Genomic DNA, 21,471 nt, shown 5'->3' on the forward strand with positions numbered 1-21,471 from the left:
TTTCTGATAAATTGTCACACAGACAGAGATACAGCTGTGGTACAGTCCAGTCAGAAAGGGTCGATTACAAGTTTAAATAAATACTGATATGAAACAAAACACCTAATATATGTAAAACTGTAATTGTATAAGTGAGTAAGACGCTAGAAGCGCCGAACAGGATTTTAATGAATCCATTTGGAATCTCAATAATCGTTTAATTCTCTAATTATCATAAACACATCTGTGACGTCGCGGTTCTGTTTGCTCGAGGACAGCGCGGGAGCGGGGAGCGACGAGGAGCGTCAAACGAGGGACGATTTAAAACGTATTTTAAATTGTATTTACTTGACATATTATCATTATTGTTATTGTTATTACTTTGTTAAAGTATTTTGTAAACGTTTTATTTATTTTTTTTAAGCAGTATTACACGCTTTTTCTGACTGAATTCGGCGTCTCCGGAGTCGTGTTGACGTTGGAAACCTTTCTTGCCTGACAGGTCAGCATATATTTTAGATATATTTTATTTATATTTTTCTTTAAATATATATATATATTTTTTTTACATGTGCGAAGGTATTTTACATTTAGTTAATTTACAAAATGGTAAAGTTTTGTGACATTTTTGGAGCTCTCTACTTTACCGTAGGCTCAGCTGCGTATGCGTTATTTGTGGGCCTTCTCCAGTAAATTAATTAGATTGAACCATTTCAATATTCATAAACTACGTGCAAGCGGTGATATTTAATTTTGAAAATAACGTACGTATTTAGAAAATGGAGCACGTAACGGTATGCTGTATTTTCTTTGACATTATCATAATTTCATATCCCGGTTGCTGCATTTAAACATTTTAAGTTTATTAGTGAGGCTTTTAGTTTTGAAGCAGGCCTTTATCATTGGTGCTCAGCTTATCAATAGAAACCAGTTTGTTTTTTTAAGCAGTAAACTACCCCAAATGTAACTGTATCGCTGTCTTGTGGTGTTTATTTCCCCACAGTTTATTGGAGGCGGGTTTGTTTTTTATATTTAAAACTTTTTTTGTAACAAATGCGTCGCTTGAAGGCAGGGGCGTCTGCAGAATTAATTTCAAGGGAGGTGGGGAGCGCAAGGTGTTTTTTAGTCGGGGTACCGTGGTTTTGTATCGCATAATTATATTTCAAAGCCTCATTTACATTTACAACTCGCTTAGCCGGCATAGGACCAGATGGCAGCAGATATACTTATCATTTTCAGGTTGTATTTACACTTGTCTATCATTATTATTTATTTCTTAGCAGACGCCCTTATCCAAAAAACAAAAACACATTTCAGATGAGCACAGGCTGTGCTGCACAGTAAGGGGAATTTAAGCATACACTTTAGCTTTAGATGTCTCCACATCTGTAGAATTATTTTAACCACTCAGGAACGTGTATGAATTAGTTTGAAAAAAGCAGTCAAAGTGTGCTTTGTCAACATACTCGAAACAATTATAAATATATGTTGCAGAGAACCACAACCAAGTAGAGCAGGAAGGGTAAACTATTAAACAAAATCAACCACTGACATTGCAGTAACGCAGTGCAGGTTAAGCACACTGCTCCAAACTGTTCTAAAACAAACACAAACTTAAACAGCATGATACTGTCCTAGCCATCATGCATAGGTTTGTGTGGCTCCAGAGGCGGATCACTGACACACCTAGCTAGAGTGTTACAATCTTGTCAGTGGCCAGCAGCGAGCCATTTAAATAAGTTTAAACTTCAGCATAACTTAGTGAGTTGGGTAAAAAGTATAAAAAGGATTTTATTGTAGAAGACATGAAAACAACTTTTCTGATTTTAAACAGTTATTTATAATGAATAACTATTAGCAGTATATAATAATAATAATAATAATAATAATAATAATATTTATTTATGTAGCAGACACCTTTATCCAAGGCAACATACAGAGGCTATAAGTGGTGAACTATTCAACAATAATCAAATACAAATCTGAGTAGCCTGACATTAAACCATTTTACATTTACAGAAATTCGCTATAAACGCAGTGTTTTTTTAACACCAAATATGAATATTTTTGTATTACCAGTAAAAGCACCATCTTTGGGTCATCCCCTTCCTACCCTAAAAATGTCAGGCTAAAAACTCCAAACTTTCTCAGCGCTAGGCCTCTTAAAAAAAAAAAAAAAAAAAAAAAAATTAATTAATTAATAAAAAAAAAACTGCACATCTGACGAACGAATTCGGCCACATCAAGAGACATTTACCCTACGAGACCATCCGTGCAAAATGCTGTGCCAGTCAGTTTGTGAGGGTCTGGAACCAACTCCCCAGTCATGTTGTTGAAGCTGACACCCTGGGATCCTTCAAGAAGCTGCTTGATGAGATTCTGGGATCAATAAGCTACTAACAACCAAACGAGCAAAGATGGGCTGAATGGGGCTTCCTCTTGTTTGTAAACTTTCTTATGTTCTTATGTTAATGGACTCGTGTTTAATAATAAAGTGCCTACTCAACCCTATGGTACTTTCAATTAGCGAGATGTTTTACCAACCAAGGAAGCAACACGTGTGCCATTACCATGCGATGAGATTTTTAATTGATTTTTTTTTTATTTATTTATTTTTTTACCAGAAGCTGGATGTGCAAATGTTGTTGTTTTCAATATATTGCTGCATGAAGCACATTGACATGGAAACCAGCCGGGGGGAATGGATCCAGAGGAGTAAAATCATCTGCTCGTAGCAGAGTCTCTCAAGTTGTACCTCTTCTATAAGAGGGGGTGGGGGGGTCGGTTGTAAGGAAGCTGCCAAAGTTCGCTAAAACTGGAGCATTACTAAGTAGACTAAAAAAAAAAAAAAACATAAACTGTTTTCTCTTTTTGTTTTTGGTTTTAAAAGACTTTCTGTCTTCTATTTTTTTTAACTTTTCAGTAAAGCTGATTTATTATTATTATTATTATTATTATTATTATTATTATTATTATTTATTTCTTAGCAGACACCCTTATCCAGGGCGACTTACAGTTTACAAGATAACACGTTATTTTTTACATAGTTACGTTATTATTATTATTATTTTTTTTACAGTTTTTTCAGGATAACCACGATCACGAAAGCTTTGTATCATTGCATTGGCATTCCTTTAAAAATCCTCATCACAGATTCTCCGCACCCGGTATAACTGACTTAACAGCAACCCTCGTTTGAGTGGGACAGGGTGACAGCTGTTAGCAAGCAGTGATGTGTTTCTCTCTGCAAATAGATGACTCATCTGTACTACTGCGTACCACTAACTGAGAGAGTTCAATTAACTTGGTATTCTTCTCGAGTCGTTTACTTGACTGGTGCTGGTAGGGTTACAGCTACCATTCATCTAACTTTTTTCTTTTTTTTGTAAATTCAGATTCTGGGGGAGGAGGGGCCCAAGTGCCCCCCCCCCACCCTGCGGACACCCATGCTTGAAGGAGAGAAGTAAAGAAACTGACATCTGGGGACCGTCATTGTAATGGGCGGGGTTATTCAAATATACAGAGCGCACGGCATGCTGGGTGTTCTTGAATAACACATCTATACAGCTAAACAGTGTAAAACGTCTAGGTTTGTATCTGCCGTCAGGAATGTGCTTTGTTAGTATGTGTCGATGTTTGTGTTAAAATGCAGCTGTGGAGGGGATAGTGTGAGGTCACCGTGACGGGGAAATATCTCGGCGGAGGCGCGGCTCTCGTCTCGAGAGCGAAACGGCATCGCTTCTCGGCCTTTTGGCTAAGATCAAGTGTAGTATCTGTTCTTATCAGTTTAATATCTGATACGTCCCCTATCTGGGGACCATATATTAAATTGATTTTTGGAACTGGGAGATGGAAGAGGGGCTTGCTCCGTCCACTCCACGCATCGACCTGGTATTGCAGTACCTCCAGGAACGGTGCACTCCCCTCCCGGGGGGGGAAACTAAACTGGTGAAAAATAGATTTGAACAATAACCGTGTACTGTATAGTCTTGCGCCAATAGAAAATGTAATTTTGAGGTTCAGTGTTAATTCCAAGTATTTTGTTTTATTCTTCTGATGTTTATGATGTCATGGCAAATGTTATCTAATGGGGCAGCAGTGTGGAGTAGTGGTTAGGGCTCTGGACTCCTGACCGGAGGGTTGTGGGTTCAATCCCCAGTGGGGGACACTGCTGCTGTAGCCTTGAGCAAGGTACTTTACCTAGATTGCTCCAGTAAAAACCCAACTGTATAAATGGGTAATTGTATGTAAAAATAATGTGATATCTGTATAATGTGAAATAATGTATAATGTGATATCTTGTAACAATTGTAAGTCGCCCTGGATAAGGGCGTCTGCTAAGAAATAAATAATAATAATAATAATAATAATAATAATAATAAATGTAAGGCATCAAATGAATTTGTCTTCCTCTCAAAGAAATGTATTTGGTATTAATGGATTAAATTCACCTTTGTTTCTTTTTTTTTTACATTTCAGTGTGAATAGAACAGAGGGCACAGATCCACATTGCCTTACTCCCAGATTCACCTTGTGTTTTCACACTTAAAGAATGAATCCAGAACAGCCACTAGAAACGCATGCAGTCACGCACGCACGCACGGACACACACACTGACTCATGCATGCACGCACGCACACACACACACTGACTCATGAGCAAACACATTTATTTTGATCACAGTTCTGTACAAATTGCAGGAGAGTAAAAAAAAAAAAAAATTCCTTCATTTAAAGTTAAACCTTTATTTAAAAACGCATGCATTTTAATAGTAAATTGACAATTTGAACCACAAGGCAGTGGTGGGGGGGGGGTCATGCTACCACACAGCCTCCAGAACCAGAAGGCTGTGTGGTCCAGTGGTTAAAGAAATGGGCTTGTAACCAGGAGGTCCCCGGTTCAAATCCCACCTCAGCCACTGACTCATTATGTGACCCTGAGCAAGTCACTTCACCTCCTTGTGCTCCGTCTTTCGGGTGAGACGTAGTTGTAAGTGACTCTGCAGCTGATGCATAGTTCACACACCCTAGTCTCTGTAAGTCGCCTTGGATAAAGGCGTCTGCTAAATAAACAAATAACAACCAATGGGAAACTGTTATCTAAAGGTTGCTAAGGAATTAAAAAAACAAACAAAAAACACAACACATTTCCCTGTTTTAAAAAAAAACAAACTAGTTTTTTTTTTTTTTTGTAGTTCCAACAAAAATCCAGAATAGCGATGGGCTTGGAATTAAAAAGTTAATTACTACAACTCTATAGACAAATACCCCATTTATGTTTCTGTACCAAATTTCCCTAAACACGATATATATCAATATCATCTCGCATATAGTATAATGTTCTTTATGTTCGTGTAAGCTATTTTATAACTATTACATGATTGTTTGTGAAGTACTGCCCAACTCCATACTTTTATCCAATTAAATCGCAGCTCGTCCAATGATGAACGGGGGGTTAACCAATCAAATCGCTGCTTTTTTTTTTTTACCCGCCCCCGCCGATCTGATCTTTAACGTCACCCGCGTTCTTATCAAGGAGAAGGCGTCCAATCGGAGGCTGGCGTGTGGTTCGACGGCGGTTGGCCGGTGGGCGGAGTCTTGGTGGAAGTCTGACGGTGGATGAGCGAAGCCATTTTTCGTTGTTGAGCGGCGGCTGAGGGGAGAAGAGTCGTTCTGAGGTAAAAGAAAAAAAAAAAAGGTACGGCAATAAATAAATACGTTTTCGACAACAAAACATCACTTCACACAAATAGAGCACGTAGTGTTGATATTTGTATGTATAAATAAAACCATACGCCGACGTTTTACCGTTTCGAATTCGAAACCGTTTTCGGTAAGCTGCGCGAGGGGGGTCACTTTAACGACAAACCGGTTCGTGTTTTCGGGATGGGCAGGAGTTTCGTAAGACGGTCGTCCCTCCGTGGTATGTTGGTTGTGTAGTGTTAGTTATAAAAGTGACATTTTGTTTTTTAGTTTATTTATTTATTAAAATAAACTAAATGTGAAGTGTGATCCCGAACCGGAGCTAGGATTGGATTTCTTACTCAACGCCATTGTTTCCAAATTCTGACTAAATCGCCTGCGTCGCTATCGGATATCGGGTTCACCTTGCAGTTAGTGTGGTATGCTGGTGTAACTTCATTAAAGATGGGGTTATACGCGTTTCTGAAAGTATTTCGCCCTCCCCTCCCAACGATACGCAAGAACAGGCTTTGTTACCCACCGGGCCTGTTCGTGGCTGCTAAAAAATGCGCTCAGGTTAATCGTTTTTTTAAAACGATTGGAAAACTTCAGTTTATGTTGAATTGATTTGGTAATGCATTTGGACACATCTACTAAAAATATAACGAACTGATCTGAGGTTGTTTTCGATATTAAGGATTTTAATATTTCGGGGGATCCCCCCCTCTTCTCTGTTTGGTGCGGAAGTTTGCAGATTTTAAAATAAACATTTAGCTGCACCTAGCAACATCTTAACTTTATTTTCCAAAGAGCAATTTGCTTCCTGAAGAATGGTACTCATGATTACATACATCGGTTTATATTATTTTTTCTTGTATTCCACTAACTTACTGTCTTATCCTCCTTCTCTACGCATATTTTGTTTGTTTGTTAACTGTAGTTCTGTTTTGCCCGGCACTGGGGCTAATGTGTTATTAATCGGTTATGATAAATAAACCGTGCTAGCTGGAATTTTATTACCTGCATGACAGAACTATAGGGAACAAGGCTAATGTTGCTACACAGGATTTGTGTAAATAATGTAAAACAGGAAATATGTTGTTTCGCTGTGGACATATTTACAACCACACGTTTGTGCATGTAAACTACATGTACTGTGTATATATTATTATTATTATTATTATTTATTTCTTAGCAGACGCCCTTATCCAGGGCGACTTACAATTGTTACAAGATATCACATTATTTTTACATACAATTACCCATTTATACAGTTGGGTTTTTACTGGAGCAATCTAGGTAAAGTACCTTGCTCAAGGGTACAGCAGCAGCGTCCCCCACCTGGGATTGAACCCACAACCCTCTGGTCAAGAGTCCAGAGCCCTAACCACTACACCACACTGCTGCCCAACACTGAATTGAGTAATTATGCAAATTTCGCGGCATGTATATTTTGCAGATTTTTAATAAACGTGAAATCAGTGAATATTTCTTGCCTGCAAAAGTAACGTTTTACCAAAAATAATATATATATATTTACACCGTTTGTATTTCCTTGCAGATACAGCCACAATGGTCAAAATCTTCATTGGGAACCTCCCTCGCGAGGCAACCGCGGACGAGATTCAGTCCCTGTTTGCCCAGTATGGGGAGGTGACGGAGTGCGCCATCATCAGGAACTATGGCTTCATCCACATGAACGACCGCAAGGCCGCTACCGAGGCAATCCGCAGCCTCCACCTCTACAAGATGCACGGCACCGCCATCAACGTGGAGGCCAGCCGCACCAAGAACCAAACCTCCACCAAGCTGCACGTGTCCAACATCAGCAAGACCTGCACCAGCTCGGAGCTGCGGGCCATCTTCGAGGAGTACGGCACCGTCTCGGAGTGCGACATCGTCAAGAACTTCGCCTTCGTGCACATGGCCAACTCCGACGAAGCCGCGGACGCCATCAAAGGGCTCGACAACAGCGAGTTCCAAGGTGAGAGCAGGGAGGGGCAGGGGGATGTTTCGTTACTGAATCAGTCATTTTTTCCTAACGCTTTCTTCAGTTTGAAAAATCCGAAGGTGCTGCACAGTTGTCCTCTTCTCCTTCGTGTTTTGCAGCATCTCTTGGTCCTTTTATGCATTATTGTTCCCCTGAGCAGTTTGAACTCTTACCTTATTATTATTATTATTATTATTATTTATTTCTTAGCAGACGCCCTTATCCAGGGCGACTTGCAATTGTTACAAGATCACATTATTTTTTACATACAATTACAGTTGGGTTTTTACTGGAGCAATCTAGGTAAAGTACCTTGCTCAAGGGTACAACAGCAGTGTCCCCCACCTGAGATTGAACCCACGAGCCTCCGGTCAAGAGTCCAGAGCCCTAACCACTACTCCACACTGCTGCCCTGCTACTCCACACTGCTGCCGTACTTCGTTAAGTTCAGCAAAGGTTAATGATTCATCAGAATTTCAAAGCAAGCAAGAATTCAGAATTAACTGTGAAAGGCATTTTTCACAAGTCAGCTTTTAGTACTCAGTTTTTTTGATAGGGAAATGAATGAGGATGGCAGGAAGAGTCGGGCGTACCCAGGGCTAACAGTCGTGCTTCTTTTCAAGGCCAGCGGATTCACGTGCAGCTCTCAAACAGCGGCCAGCGATCTGGGGAGGACGAGAATGGCCATTACAACATGGGGCCTCCTGGACGGGAGGGCTTCAGGCCTCAGAAATGGCTGGGTGAGCGACCCAACCGTGGGCCACCAGGCTTCTTTGGCCCAGGCAGATTCGACCATCCCCACTCTCACCCCCATCCATACCTACCCACTCCTCCTCCTCCCCCTCCCCCCCGCCCCAGACCATCCGCCTACCTGGAGCGTCCCTCATTCGAGGAGCGAGACCGCTACAACGTGGTCGACTACTACGAGAAGTACCGGGCCCGGCCTTACGGGATCACCTCTTACGAGGAGAGGCGCTCTATCCCCCCTCCCCCCCCCGCCCCCCTCCTCCATGATGAGAGACCGCCTGTCTGCCTCGGCCCTCGACCCCTACGAGCGACGCCCCCTGCCTCCCCCGCCAGCCCCCCCCTCCTCCTCTTACTACGCACGAGACCGCAGCCCCCTCCGCCGGGCTCCCCCCCCAGCACCGTCGGCTGGGAATGGGTACGCGTACGAGCGCTCCCGCCTGTCTCCGGTGTCTTCCGTCTCCAGGAGCTCCCTGTACGACATGCCGCGGGCGAGAGACCTCTACACGGAACGGCCGCCACCACCACGCTACGCTTATTAAGCACACACACAAAAAAATTTAAAGGTAAGAACATAAAAAATCAGCCGTTGGAATGAAGCGAGTCCTTAGCCAGTTTAGTAAACTGCAGTGCCTGTTGGAAATGCAGGTGTAATTTGGCAGTCTTACTTCTGGAATGGATAGCTGCAGTATCACAGAGGAGTCCTAGAGCAGTCTCTAATACGGAAAGGCTAGCTGTAGCAGTTTTAGACCGCAGTCGGTTTTGCAGTGTTAGCAGGGTCATGGTATTGCAGCTGCTTCAGCAGAGCCAGAGAAGGAAAGCTGTGAGCCCGAAAGCCTGGATATACAGCAGGGTTAAGGTAATGCTGGATATACAGCACAGTTAAGCTAATGCTGGAATCTGGGAAAGGGTTAGCAGGAAGGCATTGGTATTAATTTAGTCGAATGTGTTTAGTCAGTATTGTGGGAGTGCCCTAAATCAGTTAAAGGCTTGCTGTTGCGGGGTATATAACTTTTCAAAGAAAGGTTAACACAGCAGGAAAGGGAACTGCAATACCAGCTGGAGGGGAATTTTTATATGTACTGCGTAGTACAATATTTAAATCACTTCAAAATGAAATGCCCTCGCAGCGAATGCTATGCAAATCAAGGGGTAATAAAAAAGTGAATATAAAGTACACCATGCCTTGATAGTGTATCTAGCCATGAAGTAAAAATATGGCGATTGAATAACCCATTTAAAAAAACACGTCCTGAATGGAGGAAGCCTTTAAACAAATCTGTTCATTTACACAGTTTATCTCGTCTAATGGCAATTTTAAAACTCTAGACCCTTCGCTTTCTTTAAGTTTTATTTGAACGGCACTGTTAAATTGAGATTTAATGTTTTGTGTCCTAAATTTAACCTTGTAGTCTTGGGGCCCTTACAGTGCCTACATTTTCAAATTACCCTGTTAGAGCCTGATATTGGGGTGAAGCTGTTTCTAAACCAGCCCAGCATCCAAGCCCGTATCGCTTACCAGTTCACATTGATAATGAGATACCCCTTTTGGCTCTGCCCAGCTTGATTCCTTGCATTGGTAGCCATAATTAAGCAGGATTTCTCATACTTTTGCCTCCTGCCTGTTTTTAAAAATACAATGTAGACCTCTGACCGGGGTAATGGTTTCCAGCGAAGGGTTTACGTCGCTCAGACTTTAAATGCATTCAGAGGGCTGGAAGCCGAAGGGTTAAAATTTAATGCGCTTTATATTTTTAAACTTCTGAGCCCGCCTGTAACATGCTGACTTCAGTCTGATTTGCTCTCTTTTCAGGTTTATATTTACCGCGTCAAGATCCTCGTTCCCTGATGTATGCGGCGCAATATCACCCCTTTGTGTTTGAGGCGGATCGCGCTTCGCCTGCGGCTCTAACAGGAAGAACAGTAGCGCCGACGTCTCGTCGTACTTTAAGCGCTTCTTAGTCTCGTTACCGTACTCTTCAGCAGAGAAATAAACTGTGACCAATTCTGTTTTTTCCTCCTTATTGAATATCCCTCTGCAGTCTGAGGTTCTTCAGAGACGGCTGGTGTTTTTTGCTGGAATATTGTGTTCTCTGTAGACACTCGGAATACAGTGACCCAGCGCTTCAACCTGGGTTTAAAATTTTATGGGTAGTTTGGGGCATTACAGGGAGCTCTTGCGATCTTTTTTTTAAATTGCCTGATGTGTCGTAATGGCTTTTCAAAATGAGTGTAGCAATTAAATTGAACCAAAGACTGGCCGCCACCTCCAGTCACTAAATTGTGTTTGTTTCCTTGTTATATATTAATGAACACGTTATTTTTTGCGTTGATTGGCACATTGCGTTTTTCAGGAGGGGGGGGGGCTTACTGAGAATGAAATATTCTGTGAGTTTGAAATCAAAATAGACTTGCTTGTTTTATTTGTTAATTCCGAATTTATACAGCGCCGTAGTATTCCAAAGGGAGGAAAAGGGTCTTCTATCAGTGTCCTTTTCTGGACTTAATCTTTTTGTTTTGTTTTGTTTTTATTTAAAGTTTGAACAGACAATGATGATCATTCTTTTAATTCTGTTCAGTTTTGGTGAGCCTTTTAAATTCTGTTCAGTTTTGGTGAGCCTTTTATTTTCTTTTCTTTGCGCAATAAACCAAACTTTTGAACAGATTCGATTGTGTGTTTATTGTTTATATTTATTCTCCTGATGACCTCTCTGTTGTCCTGCTACCGTTTGTGAAATGAAGAATTCAGTCTCGTAACAAGGGGCCGAGTGACTGCCAGAAGGAAAAAAAAATAATCCCATTTATTGATTATCCGTTTGTTTTTTAAAAGCTTGCGTTTATGTTTAACACCATGTGACTCAAGTTGTGTTTTTTGTTTGTTTTTTTACATTAGTACACATTGGAAGCACGTGTGTAATATATAGTAAAATAATTCAATAAAACACATCCCAGGTTTTACAAGTTTCTGAACCGGCTTGAAAGTGGCCAGGGTTTGTTCAGCAGTAATGTTTCTGGGAAGGGCATTCCAGCAAGAGGGTCCAAACAGCAGAAGCAGCCCCGAGTTGGGAAAAGCTGTGCTAGAAATTTGCATTCATCTGCTAGATGTGCAGTAGGTAAAGCCTGAGACTAGAATATGACACCCTGGGAAGCTGCTTGATGAGATTCTGGGATCAATGGGCTACTAACAACCAAACGAGCAAGATGGGCTGAATGGCCTCCTCTCTTTTGTAAACTTTATGTTCTAATATGTTAAATACGCACATCTTGCCTTTTTAAAAAACAAAACAAAACCTGTAACTTAAGGATATGCGAATACTTAGAATACAATGCTATAGGTAATTTGCTGTATCCTGGTAACATTTGCTGTAGGTCACAGCCTGATTGCAGTGATTAGGAACAACATTTCACTTATAGCTTAGTCTTTGAAATTTTAGCATATTCTAAGTTGAAGCAGAAAGTAAACATAAAGAAGCAAATTATCTTAAACAGAAGGAAAGGAGACCAGTGATGATAATGCAAGTGTAAAAAAAAAAAAAAAAAAACCCTATCAGGTCCAAAAGAAGGCTTAACATGCACCATGTCCCTGGGAGATGCGGTAGAGCCGTGTGTACACCTGGCACACTTAAATTGTGACATACATCCTGAGAATGATCTGTGATGAAACTTGTGATGAAAAGGTGTCTATTTTTAAAAATAGTCACCTTTAAAAATAAATCTACCCAGCAGCTCTTTCCATTGCTAAACTTGACAGGCCCTTTTGTGGCTATAACAGTACAATAAAACCAATGATGACACACCCACCCAAGAAAGAAGTTATACTGTTGCAGCTTTTAAAAAGTATCAAATACAAAACAGTTGAGAATTAAGAAAACGGATTGTCTTTGGCATTTTATGCAGTGTTTGCATTAAGTGGCTGTGCACACAGTTTTTTTTAAAAAAAAGCTGCTGTATGGATAGCTGTAATTAAAGTTGAATCCTGTGGCGAGTTTCACTTTGAAGTCGCTAAACTGAAGAGGAAAACAAGCCGCAGGTAAGATTGGTGGAATATAGTTATTAAAATGTGATTGATAAATCCACTTATATTAACCCCATCATCCTGAAAGCCCTACGTGCTCCTATAATCGCTACATTATTTTGCATCTCAAACCTTACGGTGATTGATATGTAAAAATTAGTCTTTCACCTGCCCCCATTAACACCCATTGTCTCGTCTGTTTGTTCCACATCCCCATCTCTGGGTCATTTTCACTCATTCATGCCCTGTTTTGGCTTGCCATCTGCTGAAACTCCTTTTGGATAATGTTAAGCAACTGGTTTAATGACCTGCTTTCTGATCAAGCACATTGAAAGGGTTAACTGGACTACTCTTAACTGGATGCAAGGGTTTCATGGAAGTAAAATGTGTTCTCAGGTTTTTCCATGTCTGGCTGCCCTCGCTTCTAGTTTTTTTCCTCCTGAGCAGTAACGCATCTGATGTAACTCATAACTGCTGCGTATAATACCAGGAACTATCATTCAATCAATCAGTTCTATTTTTATATAGTGCCTTTCCTGTAAAACCTGTCAAAGCGCTGCACATAGCTTTACATTATATAAAAAAAAACATTGCATTAAAAGATACATTAGAAACAGCATTTAAAAACAGCCATTAAAAAAAAAGTCAATACATAAACCAGAACAATTTATGAATACATTAGAAACATCCATTATAAGAAACAGACAACTATCAAAAGCCAAGGAAAACAAAATGTAGCCAATTTTTTGCTTAATCGTGCCTCGTATCTCTACAGGTAAACTACCCTTGGTGAATGTAAACCAACTGGACTGCCAACAAGGTGTGCTTTAGGATAGCGTGCACAGACTATGGAGGAGTGTGGCAAACGGGAAACCAAGATAATTTACTTAGGTGAGACCCCAAACAGACCCCCCCTTCCAAGAAAGGAATGTTTTAAATAAAAAAGACAATTAACCGTAGCAAGTATTCCTGGGACGGCATGGCTGCGACTTCTGGATCCTGAGTATCAACGTCATCAAAACGAGGAAGTGTGAGCGCGAGAAAGCCCCTTGATGTTTTTTTTTTTTTTGTTTCACAATTTGGATTTAACTGACTTCACTACTGCCCAGTTACGTTGCGCTTTGCCGCGGAATCCACCAATCCGCTGCTGGTATTAACCGGTGGGCGGTGCTGGAATACACTTGCAGCCGGCGAGCGAGAGAGACGCCATTTCGTAATTCAGCGTTTCCCCGGATACAGCGAGGCTGCAAAACAAGGTAACGACGTGTTTATGTTCATTATAGTTGCACCTTTAAGTTTAATAACTTGACATGAAGAGTAAAATATCTAAAGCTGAGGGAACACGAAACCGTTTTGTGTCTTTGGGGACTTGGTTTGGCTTCAGGCCACTGCACGGCACACCAGGGGAGACGTTGAGGTTTGATACACAGCGAAGTCGCCTCAGCAAAGTCTCCCGGTACCAGGTTCAAGTCTCTGTACCTGACAAAGTAACTCCGTGTGCCCTCCGCTTTAGGGAGTGCGTATGTCAGGAGTTGTACTTTCCTGTGTGTTTTTAAAACTAATACTACAAGTTTAGGCCCGCACAGGCTCGAGAAAAACGGATATCTGCTTTTTTTTTTCATTTCGAGTTGTTGAATTTGACTTTTTAATTTAATCAGTTACATATTCGCCTGCCAAAACGAGTAAATTATTCGCGTCCCTTGATTTATCTTGCTCAAGAACCCACAGTCCCTGTCACAACTTGGTTAGAACCGCGTGTTTATTTAAAATAACCGCCCCTCAGAACTAAAACATGCTTTTTAGCCATTGGTCCGGCAAAAGGCAACAAACCTTAACGTAATTCTGCCGTCGCAGATCCCGTTTGTGGTGTCGAGAAGATATGGTAATACAGGTAGTATTTTTATTGCTGGCGGTTTATAAATCGTGTTTTTTTTTAATTTTCGTTGGGTTCAGAATTCGTGCCTACTTCCTTACATGCGCTGCTATCTTTTAGACTGAGCAAAATTTTATGTTTGTGTTTCCAACAATTGATACATTTCTGTGTCTTGTTAATGATTTTGTGGTTCCGTTGATCATAAACTACACGCACAAAACAGACAATCCCTAAAGAGTACACTTTTTATTTTTTTTTATATAGAAGTAACTTGATAAACTGTCGACTCAAGTACCATAAAAAATAGGACACCAACTGTTTTTATGTAATTTGATGCGTTTACATTCAGACATAACTATTGCGGTTAAGTTATCATAACAATATAGTTAAAGAGAAGATTTATGATAACAGGTAGAAGATACCAGTTAAAAATGCTTCGAAAATTACAAAGTAGCCTGTCCTCAAACCACGGGAGTGGCACTTCAGGGCTCTGGACTCTTGACCGGAGGGTCGTGGGTTCAATCCCAGGTGGGGGACACTGCTGTTGTACCCTTGAGCAAGGTACTTTACCTAGATTGCTCCAGTAAAAACCCAACTGTATAAATGGGTAATTGTATGTAAAAATAATGTGATATCTGTATAATGTGAAATAATGTATAATGTGATATCTTGTAACAATTGTAAGTCGCCCTGGATAAGGGCGTCTGCTAAGAAATGCATATTATTATTATTATTATTATTATTATTATTATTATTATTATTATTAAGCCAGATTTATAAAAACAAAAAAATACTTTTTGGTTTAACCAATTTAATTTTCGTTGTACCTATTGGTGCATTAAAAGCTTAACAGTGCTGTAACACAGGGTTTCCCAACTCAGTTCTCAGTTACTTAATTGAGCCCTTAATTGAACTCTTCATGAGCTTAATTAAAACTTTTAATTGTGCTCAGCTTTTAAACAGTTGGAGATTTCAAGTTAAGTGCAATTTTATAACTAACTTGAAATCGGCAACTTTTTCAGAGTTGAGAACAATTTAAAAAGGTCTAAGCACATTGTTAGTTCAATTAAGGGATTGATTAAGTAATTGAGAATTGGTTGGCATGAAATCCAGCAGACACGGGTCCGACCAGGACTGGGAAACCCTGCTGTAATGTACCTTCATGGGTTAAAGCTTGTATCAAAACCCCCGACTCAACGGGTAGAGCAAGCCCCCTTTTGGTCTATTTTGAGGTGAATTAACCTCTGTGTTTGTCGTATTTTTATTTTTAATTTGAGTGCCCTGAGCGTTTTCAATTCCCTTCCCTCTCGCAGACGGCCGCGATGGTGAAACTCTTCATCGGCAACCTGTCCCCGAGCACGACGGCCGATCAGCTCCGGACGCTGTTCGCTCAGTACGGGAAGGTAACGGAGAGCGACGTGGTCAAGGACTTCGGCTTCGTGCACATGGACGAGCAGGCGGCGCAGGAGGCGATCCGCAACCTGCACCACTACGAGCTGAACGGGAGGCTCATGAACGTGGAGGTCAGCCACAGCAAGAAGCAGCAGCAGCAGCACCCGGACGCGGCGCCCCCCTCGGCCACCACCAAGCTGCACGTGGGCAACATCAGCAGCACCTGCACCAGCCAGGAGCTGCGCGCCAAGTTCGAGGCGTACGGGCCGGTGGCCGAGTGCGACATCGTGAAGGAGTACGCGTTCGTGCACATGGAGCGGGCGGAGGACGCCATGGAGGCGATCCAGGGTTTAGACAACGCCGCGTTTCAAGGTGAAATAGGAGGAGGGGAGAGGAGGGTGGATCCATTTTTAGCAATCCAAATAATTAAATATAAATAGATAAATAAATAAATAAAATAAAAATAAAATAAAAAATACAATACAATAGTTTGTCATTTAACAGACGCTTTTGTCCAAAGCGACTTACAGAGACCAGAGGGTGAACTCTGCTTCATCAACAACTGCAGAGTCACTTCCAATAGGACCTTGTTTGTTTTCCGTCTAATCTGAAGGACGGAGCACAAGGAGGTGAAGTGACTTGCTCAGGGTCACACGCACACAGGGAGTCAGTGGCTGGGATTGAACCTGGAACTATTATTATTATTATTATTATTATTTGTTTATTTAGCAGACACCTTTATCCAAGGCGACTTACAGAGACTAGGGTGTGTGAACTATGCATCAGCTGCAGAGTCACTTACAGTCACGTCTCACCCGAAAGACGGAGCACAAGGAGGTGAAGTGACTTGCTCAGGGTCACACAATGAGTCAGTGGCTGAGGTGGGATTTGAACCGGGGACCTCCTGGTTACAAGCCCCTTTCTTTAAATGAAATAATAATATTGAGAAAACGGTTTACTTCAGAGCCACTTAGCTAGACGCTAGTGTTTCTACGCGCTGCGCTCTCGCGTCGTTGTAGAAGTTTGTTTTGCAGTGGGTTTTAATAGTTGTTCCGTCGTGGTGGGGTGAAATAAAAGGCATGTGATTAGGAAAGAAAGCTTCAGGAACTGGTGCAGTTTGTAATCGTACGCATGTGGTGTAAATTAGACGCTTAAACACACAGCCAGGTACCGTGCACACAATCTTGAACACACACAAAAAAAAAAAAAAAAAAAATCTAGACGTTTTGATATGAAAGCTTCATATGATACTGCAGTACAAAATTTGTAAGTCGGCTTTTTATAAACATGGCTTTCTTGTTTTAAGTGCTGGTAGATGCAGTCTGTTTCGAGGTTACCTTTTGCTCGTGATCGAATGGCTGTGGATGAAGGCACTTTTGTCTGGTGTTCAAGTCCCCCTGTCTTGATCAACACGTTCTTGTGTATCTGTGTCCTGTTTCTCTTAATGCTCATAACGGCTGCAAGTAAATAATAATTTTTGTTTTTTTTACACCTGCGGCAAGTAAATCAATTTATACCAGAGATATATATATATTTTTTTTTTCATGGCTTGCGGTACACAGAGAGCATAAGCATTTTTAGAGCTTGGGTATAGAAATTTTGATGCACAGTAATAGCAGTTGTTGTGTTGTGACAGGGATGCGTGAAGGAGTGGTGTGTGTTTTTTTTTCTCTTGTTCAAATAGCAAACCTTGTTCTGCGTCTCTCTCCTTCTCCTCCCCCAAGGCAAATTGATCAGCGTGAAGCTTTCGACCAGCAACCACAGAACCACGCCAGGCATGGGAGACAGGATGAACTGTTTTGTGTGCGGGAGAAAGGGCCATTGGGCCCAAGATTGCCGAATGGCGCAAAATAATTCCTACTCTGATGGTCCTGCGTTCCCCAGGAGCAACGGATTTCACGATCCGGGTTTCCGAGGACGCGGTGACATGGGGTTCAGAAGAGGTGGCCCTGGGGGGCCAGGGTTCGGCAGGGGCGCAGGGTTCGGGCCCGGTCCTGCATACGGAAGGGGTTCAGGTTATGGTGGTGGTCCCGAGTCTATTAGGGTGCCAGGCTATGGGGTTGCTCCTGACTCTAGCAGGGTTGCAGGCTACGGGGGCGGTCCTGAGTCCAGCGGGTACAGAGGTGGCCCTGGATTTGGGAGAGGTCTCCACAGGGGCAGGGGTGCAGGGTACAGCGGGGCTGAAGGCTACGGGGGTGTCCAGGCGTACAGTGGTGAAGCAGATTACAGCAGCGGGAGCCCGGGATACCCAGCGAAGCGCCCCTCTCCATACGGGGAGAGAGAAAGCTACAGTGGCGTCGACTTCTATGAGCAGTTCAGATCCCGCCCCCTAGAGGAAAGGCACTCCCTCGCCCCACCTCACCTTCCTCCTCCTCCCTCCTCCATGATGAGAGACCGCCTGTCTGCCTCTGCCCTCAACCCCTATGAGAGGCGCCCCATGCCAGCTCCCGTCTCCTCCTCCTCCTACTACGCACGAGAGCGCAGCCCCGTCCGCCGGGCTCCCCCTGTGGCAGAGGGGTATGGGTACGAGCGCTCCCGCCTGTCTCCGGTCTCCTCCTCCCTCTCCAGGAGCTCCCTGTACGAGGCGCCGCGGGCGAGGGACCCCTACGCGGAACGGGCACGCTATGCTTTTTAATCGCACGTGCCGACAGGTGAGAACCACAGAGCAGGTGGGGAGAGGCGGGGGGGTGGGGGTTAATCAGCGACCTTGTCAGATCTTGAGCCATATGGTCCAGATTTAGAGTTTTCATACAAAATAATTTAAAAATTTGGGGTTGATTTTTAATAGGGATGTAAGGTAAAGGGAAGTTTTTAATGTGTGTGTGTGTGTGTGTGTGTGTGCTGCCTCCAGTGCCCTGCCGCACACAGCGTGCAGATTGCAGCTGGACGCAGTCTAGGGTTAAAGTGAGTCTCTTTGTACTGCATCTAACCCCGTGCTGTGCCCTGTAACCCGCTGATCCCAGTGTGATTTGCTCTCTTTTCAGGTATATAGTTACCGCGGGGGGGGGGGCTCCACGCGACGCGAAATCGCCCCCCTTCTTGTTTCACGCAGATTGCTTTCGGCTGCGACGCGAACAGGAAGGACAGTTGCGCGGACGCCTCGATGTGTTTCGATGCCTGACCTTGTGAATTTATGACCAATTTTGTCTTTCCTTTTTCTTTTTTTTTTTTCCTTTATCCAGAGGCCACAGATTTTATTTTTTAATTATTTTTTGTTTTGAGTTGCTCATTATTTCTGACGCTGGGGGGGGGGGGGCGGGGGGACACACGACATGGATTCGAAGTTTTTTGGAATCTTAGATTTCAGGAAATGCTACAAGTTTGTCATCTTGCATTTAAAAAAAAAAAATGTAAAATGAATGCAGTGATTTCTCCAAAATTTGGGTGGTTAAATAATTCTGTACAAACACTTCACACGTGCTGTGTGCTTTTTTTGTGATGTGTGTTCGGTTTTAAACGAATAATTTGCAGTTCTCTTTTTAGTGTGTGTGAGGGGGGGGGGGGGGGCGGGGCAGAGACTGGCTTGTTTTGATACTGGTGGTAGAATGGGTGTTGTGATGAAGGGATGACATATTTTATAATTTTTACAGAGCAGGTTGCGTTTTTAAAATATTATCCGTTTCTAAATCTTACAGTTCTCATTGCTATGAAGACTCATGCGTCTGTACATGTGTTTGGCTTTCTGGAGCTAGCCAGCATGTACTGATCTAAATATGGGTTTAAATGTATTGGGGTCCTCCAACTGATTTCTCCTGTCCTATAGAGATCTGCTTCAGAGATATACGATGAGGAGAAACACAATCCAAGCTTCACGTTCGCTGTGTGCTCAGAGTTCAAATTGGCAAGCCTTATTTTATTTTTTTGAAGGTAACAGGGCTGACCATCTTTTCAAAGAGAAATAAGACACCAGTTCACAGTTTCAAAGTATATTTCTAATGCGTGTTGCACGTTACTGTATGTTCCCTGAAATGAGTTTCCTTTCATATTTTGCTTGTTAAAAATAATTGTTTTTTTTTAATTATTGAATAACTAATACCAACACAGTGAGCCTTGGTTTTATGTAGTTATTTTTATTTTGTGTTCATCTTTTATAAATAAAATCAGATATTTGAGGGAAAAACAAAGTGTGTTTTATTTATGTATTAATTTATTTTATTTTTTAGTCACATCAGACTACAGAAGGCTGTTGTTTTTGTTTGATTGTTTCAGCTTGCATACAATAAAAATGTTTAGTGAATCAATTTCACCAATGAACAGGTTAGTTTTGACATTCAAACCACTGTTCTATAAACGCCACTGTTTACTATTTCATATGCTAATATAATGGAGTAATTTGCAGAAATCCGGAAACCAATTAAGCCTACAATCCAACCATCGTTGAAATAGATGAACTTTGAGTGCTTAATGTGCCTGATATGTTAGAGAGGAGCTTGCTGAATTAAGACTTGGGTTTTTCTTCCTCAAGATATAGTGTGGAATTAACTGTACGCCTTTCAGCATCACAGCCCCATACATTTGCTTAGGAAGAGCTTTCTGTTTCAATTTCTCTGTAATCTCGCTGTGCATGGCTGTACATTTAAAAAATAAAAATGAATGTTTCACTAAATTATCATGAATATGTTCCACGAAGCAAAAACTGCCCGGTGTGGTTTTTAATGAATTGGATCTTGTTAAATTCAACAAAGCGTAGTTTTTTTTTTTTTTTTGTTTGTTTTTTTAAACACATTTTGAACGTTAACTGCACTAAAATTACACGAGTGACCAAGGGCAGGATTTCATTAAAGCAATTACGGTTTCTGTAACAATAAGTTTACCGCACGAACAAAAAATAAAGTATTTGAAGATGTAGTATTGAACATTAATAAAGTGAAAACGGATAACGATTAAATAACACACACAAAGTGCTTTACAAACCTGCGTTTCTCATGCGCCTACGGGTCGCCATCTGAATGACAACCGTAAGATTGCCATCATTAATCCAAAGAGGAGGAATTAGGTGTTTAACCGGGACGGTAAATGCAATTTTACAGGTAGGATAACTCTATCTTTTACTGTAGCACCAGCACAAGCGATATGCGAACTTGGACCTTTCCAGTACACTCGGGTATGGCCAGTAAGATAATTTAAGTATACAAATTAATGATACATTTTTATCTAGTACAGCTACGGCGGAATGTTTTGCACCACCGTAGAATTAAATAATTTTGCTCCATAGAGCCGAATGAAACCTGCTAAATAATGTTATGTTAAAATGAAAAATGACATACCGCGCTGTAGTTTTCCTATGTACTGACATTTCGAAATATAACATGAAATACTGTACTACTATTATGGCTTCCGGTAGACTTTTGCGATATCATTTTTGTAGATTATTTGATTACATGATGTTAAATAAAATATCTATCTATCTCTATCTATCTCTAGCTATCTATCAAAATCAAATTCTGTGTGATACAAAACTTTTAGCCATAGCTGTATTTATACAAGTGTGATGTTATTTATAAAACACCTTTGAATAGCTGATAGCTGTCTTTTGTACAGGTAAGAATTGACAGATTATTGGAGTCAATAAATCTTATCAACTGTGGGAAATAAATGTAAAATCCGTGTTGTGTGTGCCCGGGGTTACAGCTTTCATAGATCGGTAGACATGTATTTATAAACACGTGTTCATGTAAAGCACGGAATTGTGTTCCAATACTTCTTGTGTCAGTCAAGTTACAAGGCGGTATTGTCAGCTAACAATACTGCAAATTAATCAGACAGCTTTTTGAGTTGCTAGGAGGAGTCGGTCTCC

At 41.6% G+C, this 21,471-nt stretch overlaps 1 protein-coding gene, 1 non-coding gene and 1 pseudogene across 3 annotated transcripts; all 3 read left to right on the forward strand.

Moving 5' to 3' along the window:
* Nucleotides 1-3,713: 3,713 nt before the first annotated feature.
* LOC131722813 (U2 spliceosomal RNA) lies at nucleotides 3,714-3,904 on the forward strand. The gene has a single exon (XR_009320046.1). It is a non-coding gene; the product is annotated as a U2 spliceosomal RNA (small nuclear RNA).
* Nucleotides 3,905-7,221: 3,317 nt separating this feature from the next.
* Nucleotides 7,222-10,344, forward strand: LOC117967878 (RNA-binding protein 4.1-like; annotated as a pseudogene).
* Nucleotides 10,345-13,319: 2,975 nt separating this feature from the next.
* LOC117398676 (RNA-binding protein 4.1-like) lies at nucleotides 13,320-19,798 on the forward strand. Of its 2 annotated transcripts, none has more exons than XM_033997720.3 (4): nucleotides 13,320-13,665; nucleotides 15,596-16,046; nucleotides 17,399-18,325; nucleotides 18,659-19,798. In XM_033997720.3, the coding sequence occupies exons 2-3, from the start codon at nucleotides 15,605-15,607 to the stop codon at nucleotides 18,307-18,309; spliced, it is 1,353 nt and encodes a 450-aa protein (XP_033853611.3). In that variant the 5' UTR covers nucleotides 13,320-13,665; nucleotides 15,596-15,604; the 3' UTR covers nucleotides 18,310-18,325; nucleotides 18,659-19,798. The 2 variants fall into 2 exon arrangements, with proteins under 2 accessions (XP_033853611.3, XP_058871990.1); XM_059016007.1 differs by lacking the exon at nucleotides 13,320-13,665 and adding an exon at nucleotides 14,219-14,300.
* The last annotated feature ends 1,673 nt before the right edge of the window (nucleotides 19,799-21,471 follow it).

Source organism: Acipenser ruthenus, chromosome 51 (assembly GCF_902713425.1).
Source record: "Acipenser ruthenus chromosome 51, fAciRut3.2 maternal haplotype, whole genome shotgun sequence".
In the NCBI taxonomy this organism is placed as follows: Eukaryota; Metazoa; Chordata; class Actinopteri; order Acipenseriformes; family Acipenseridae; genus Acipenser; species Acipenser ruthenus.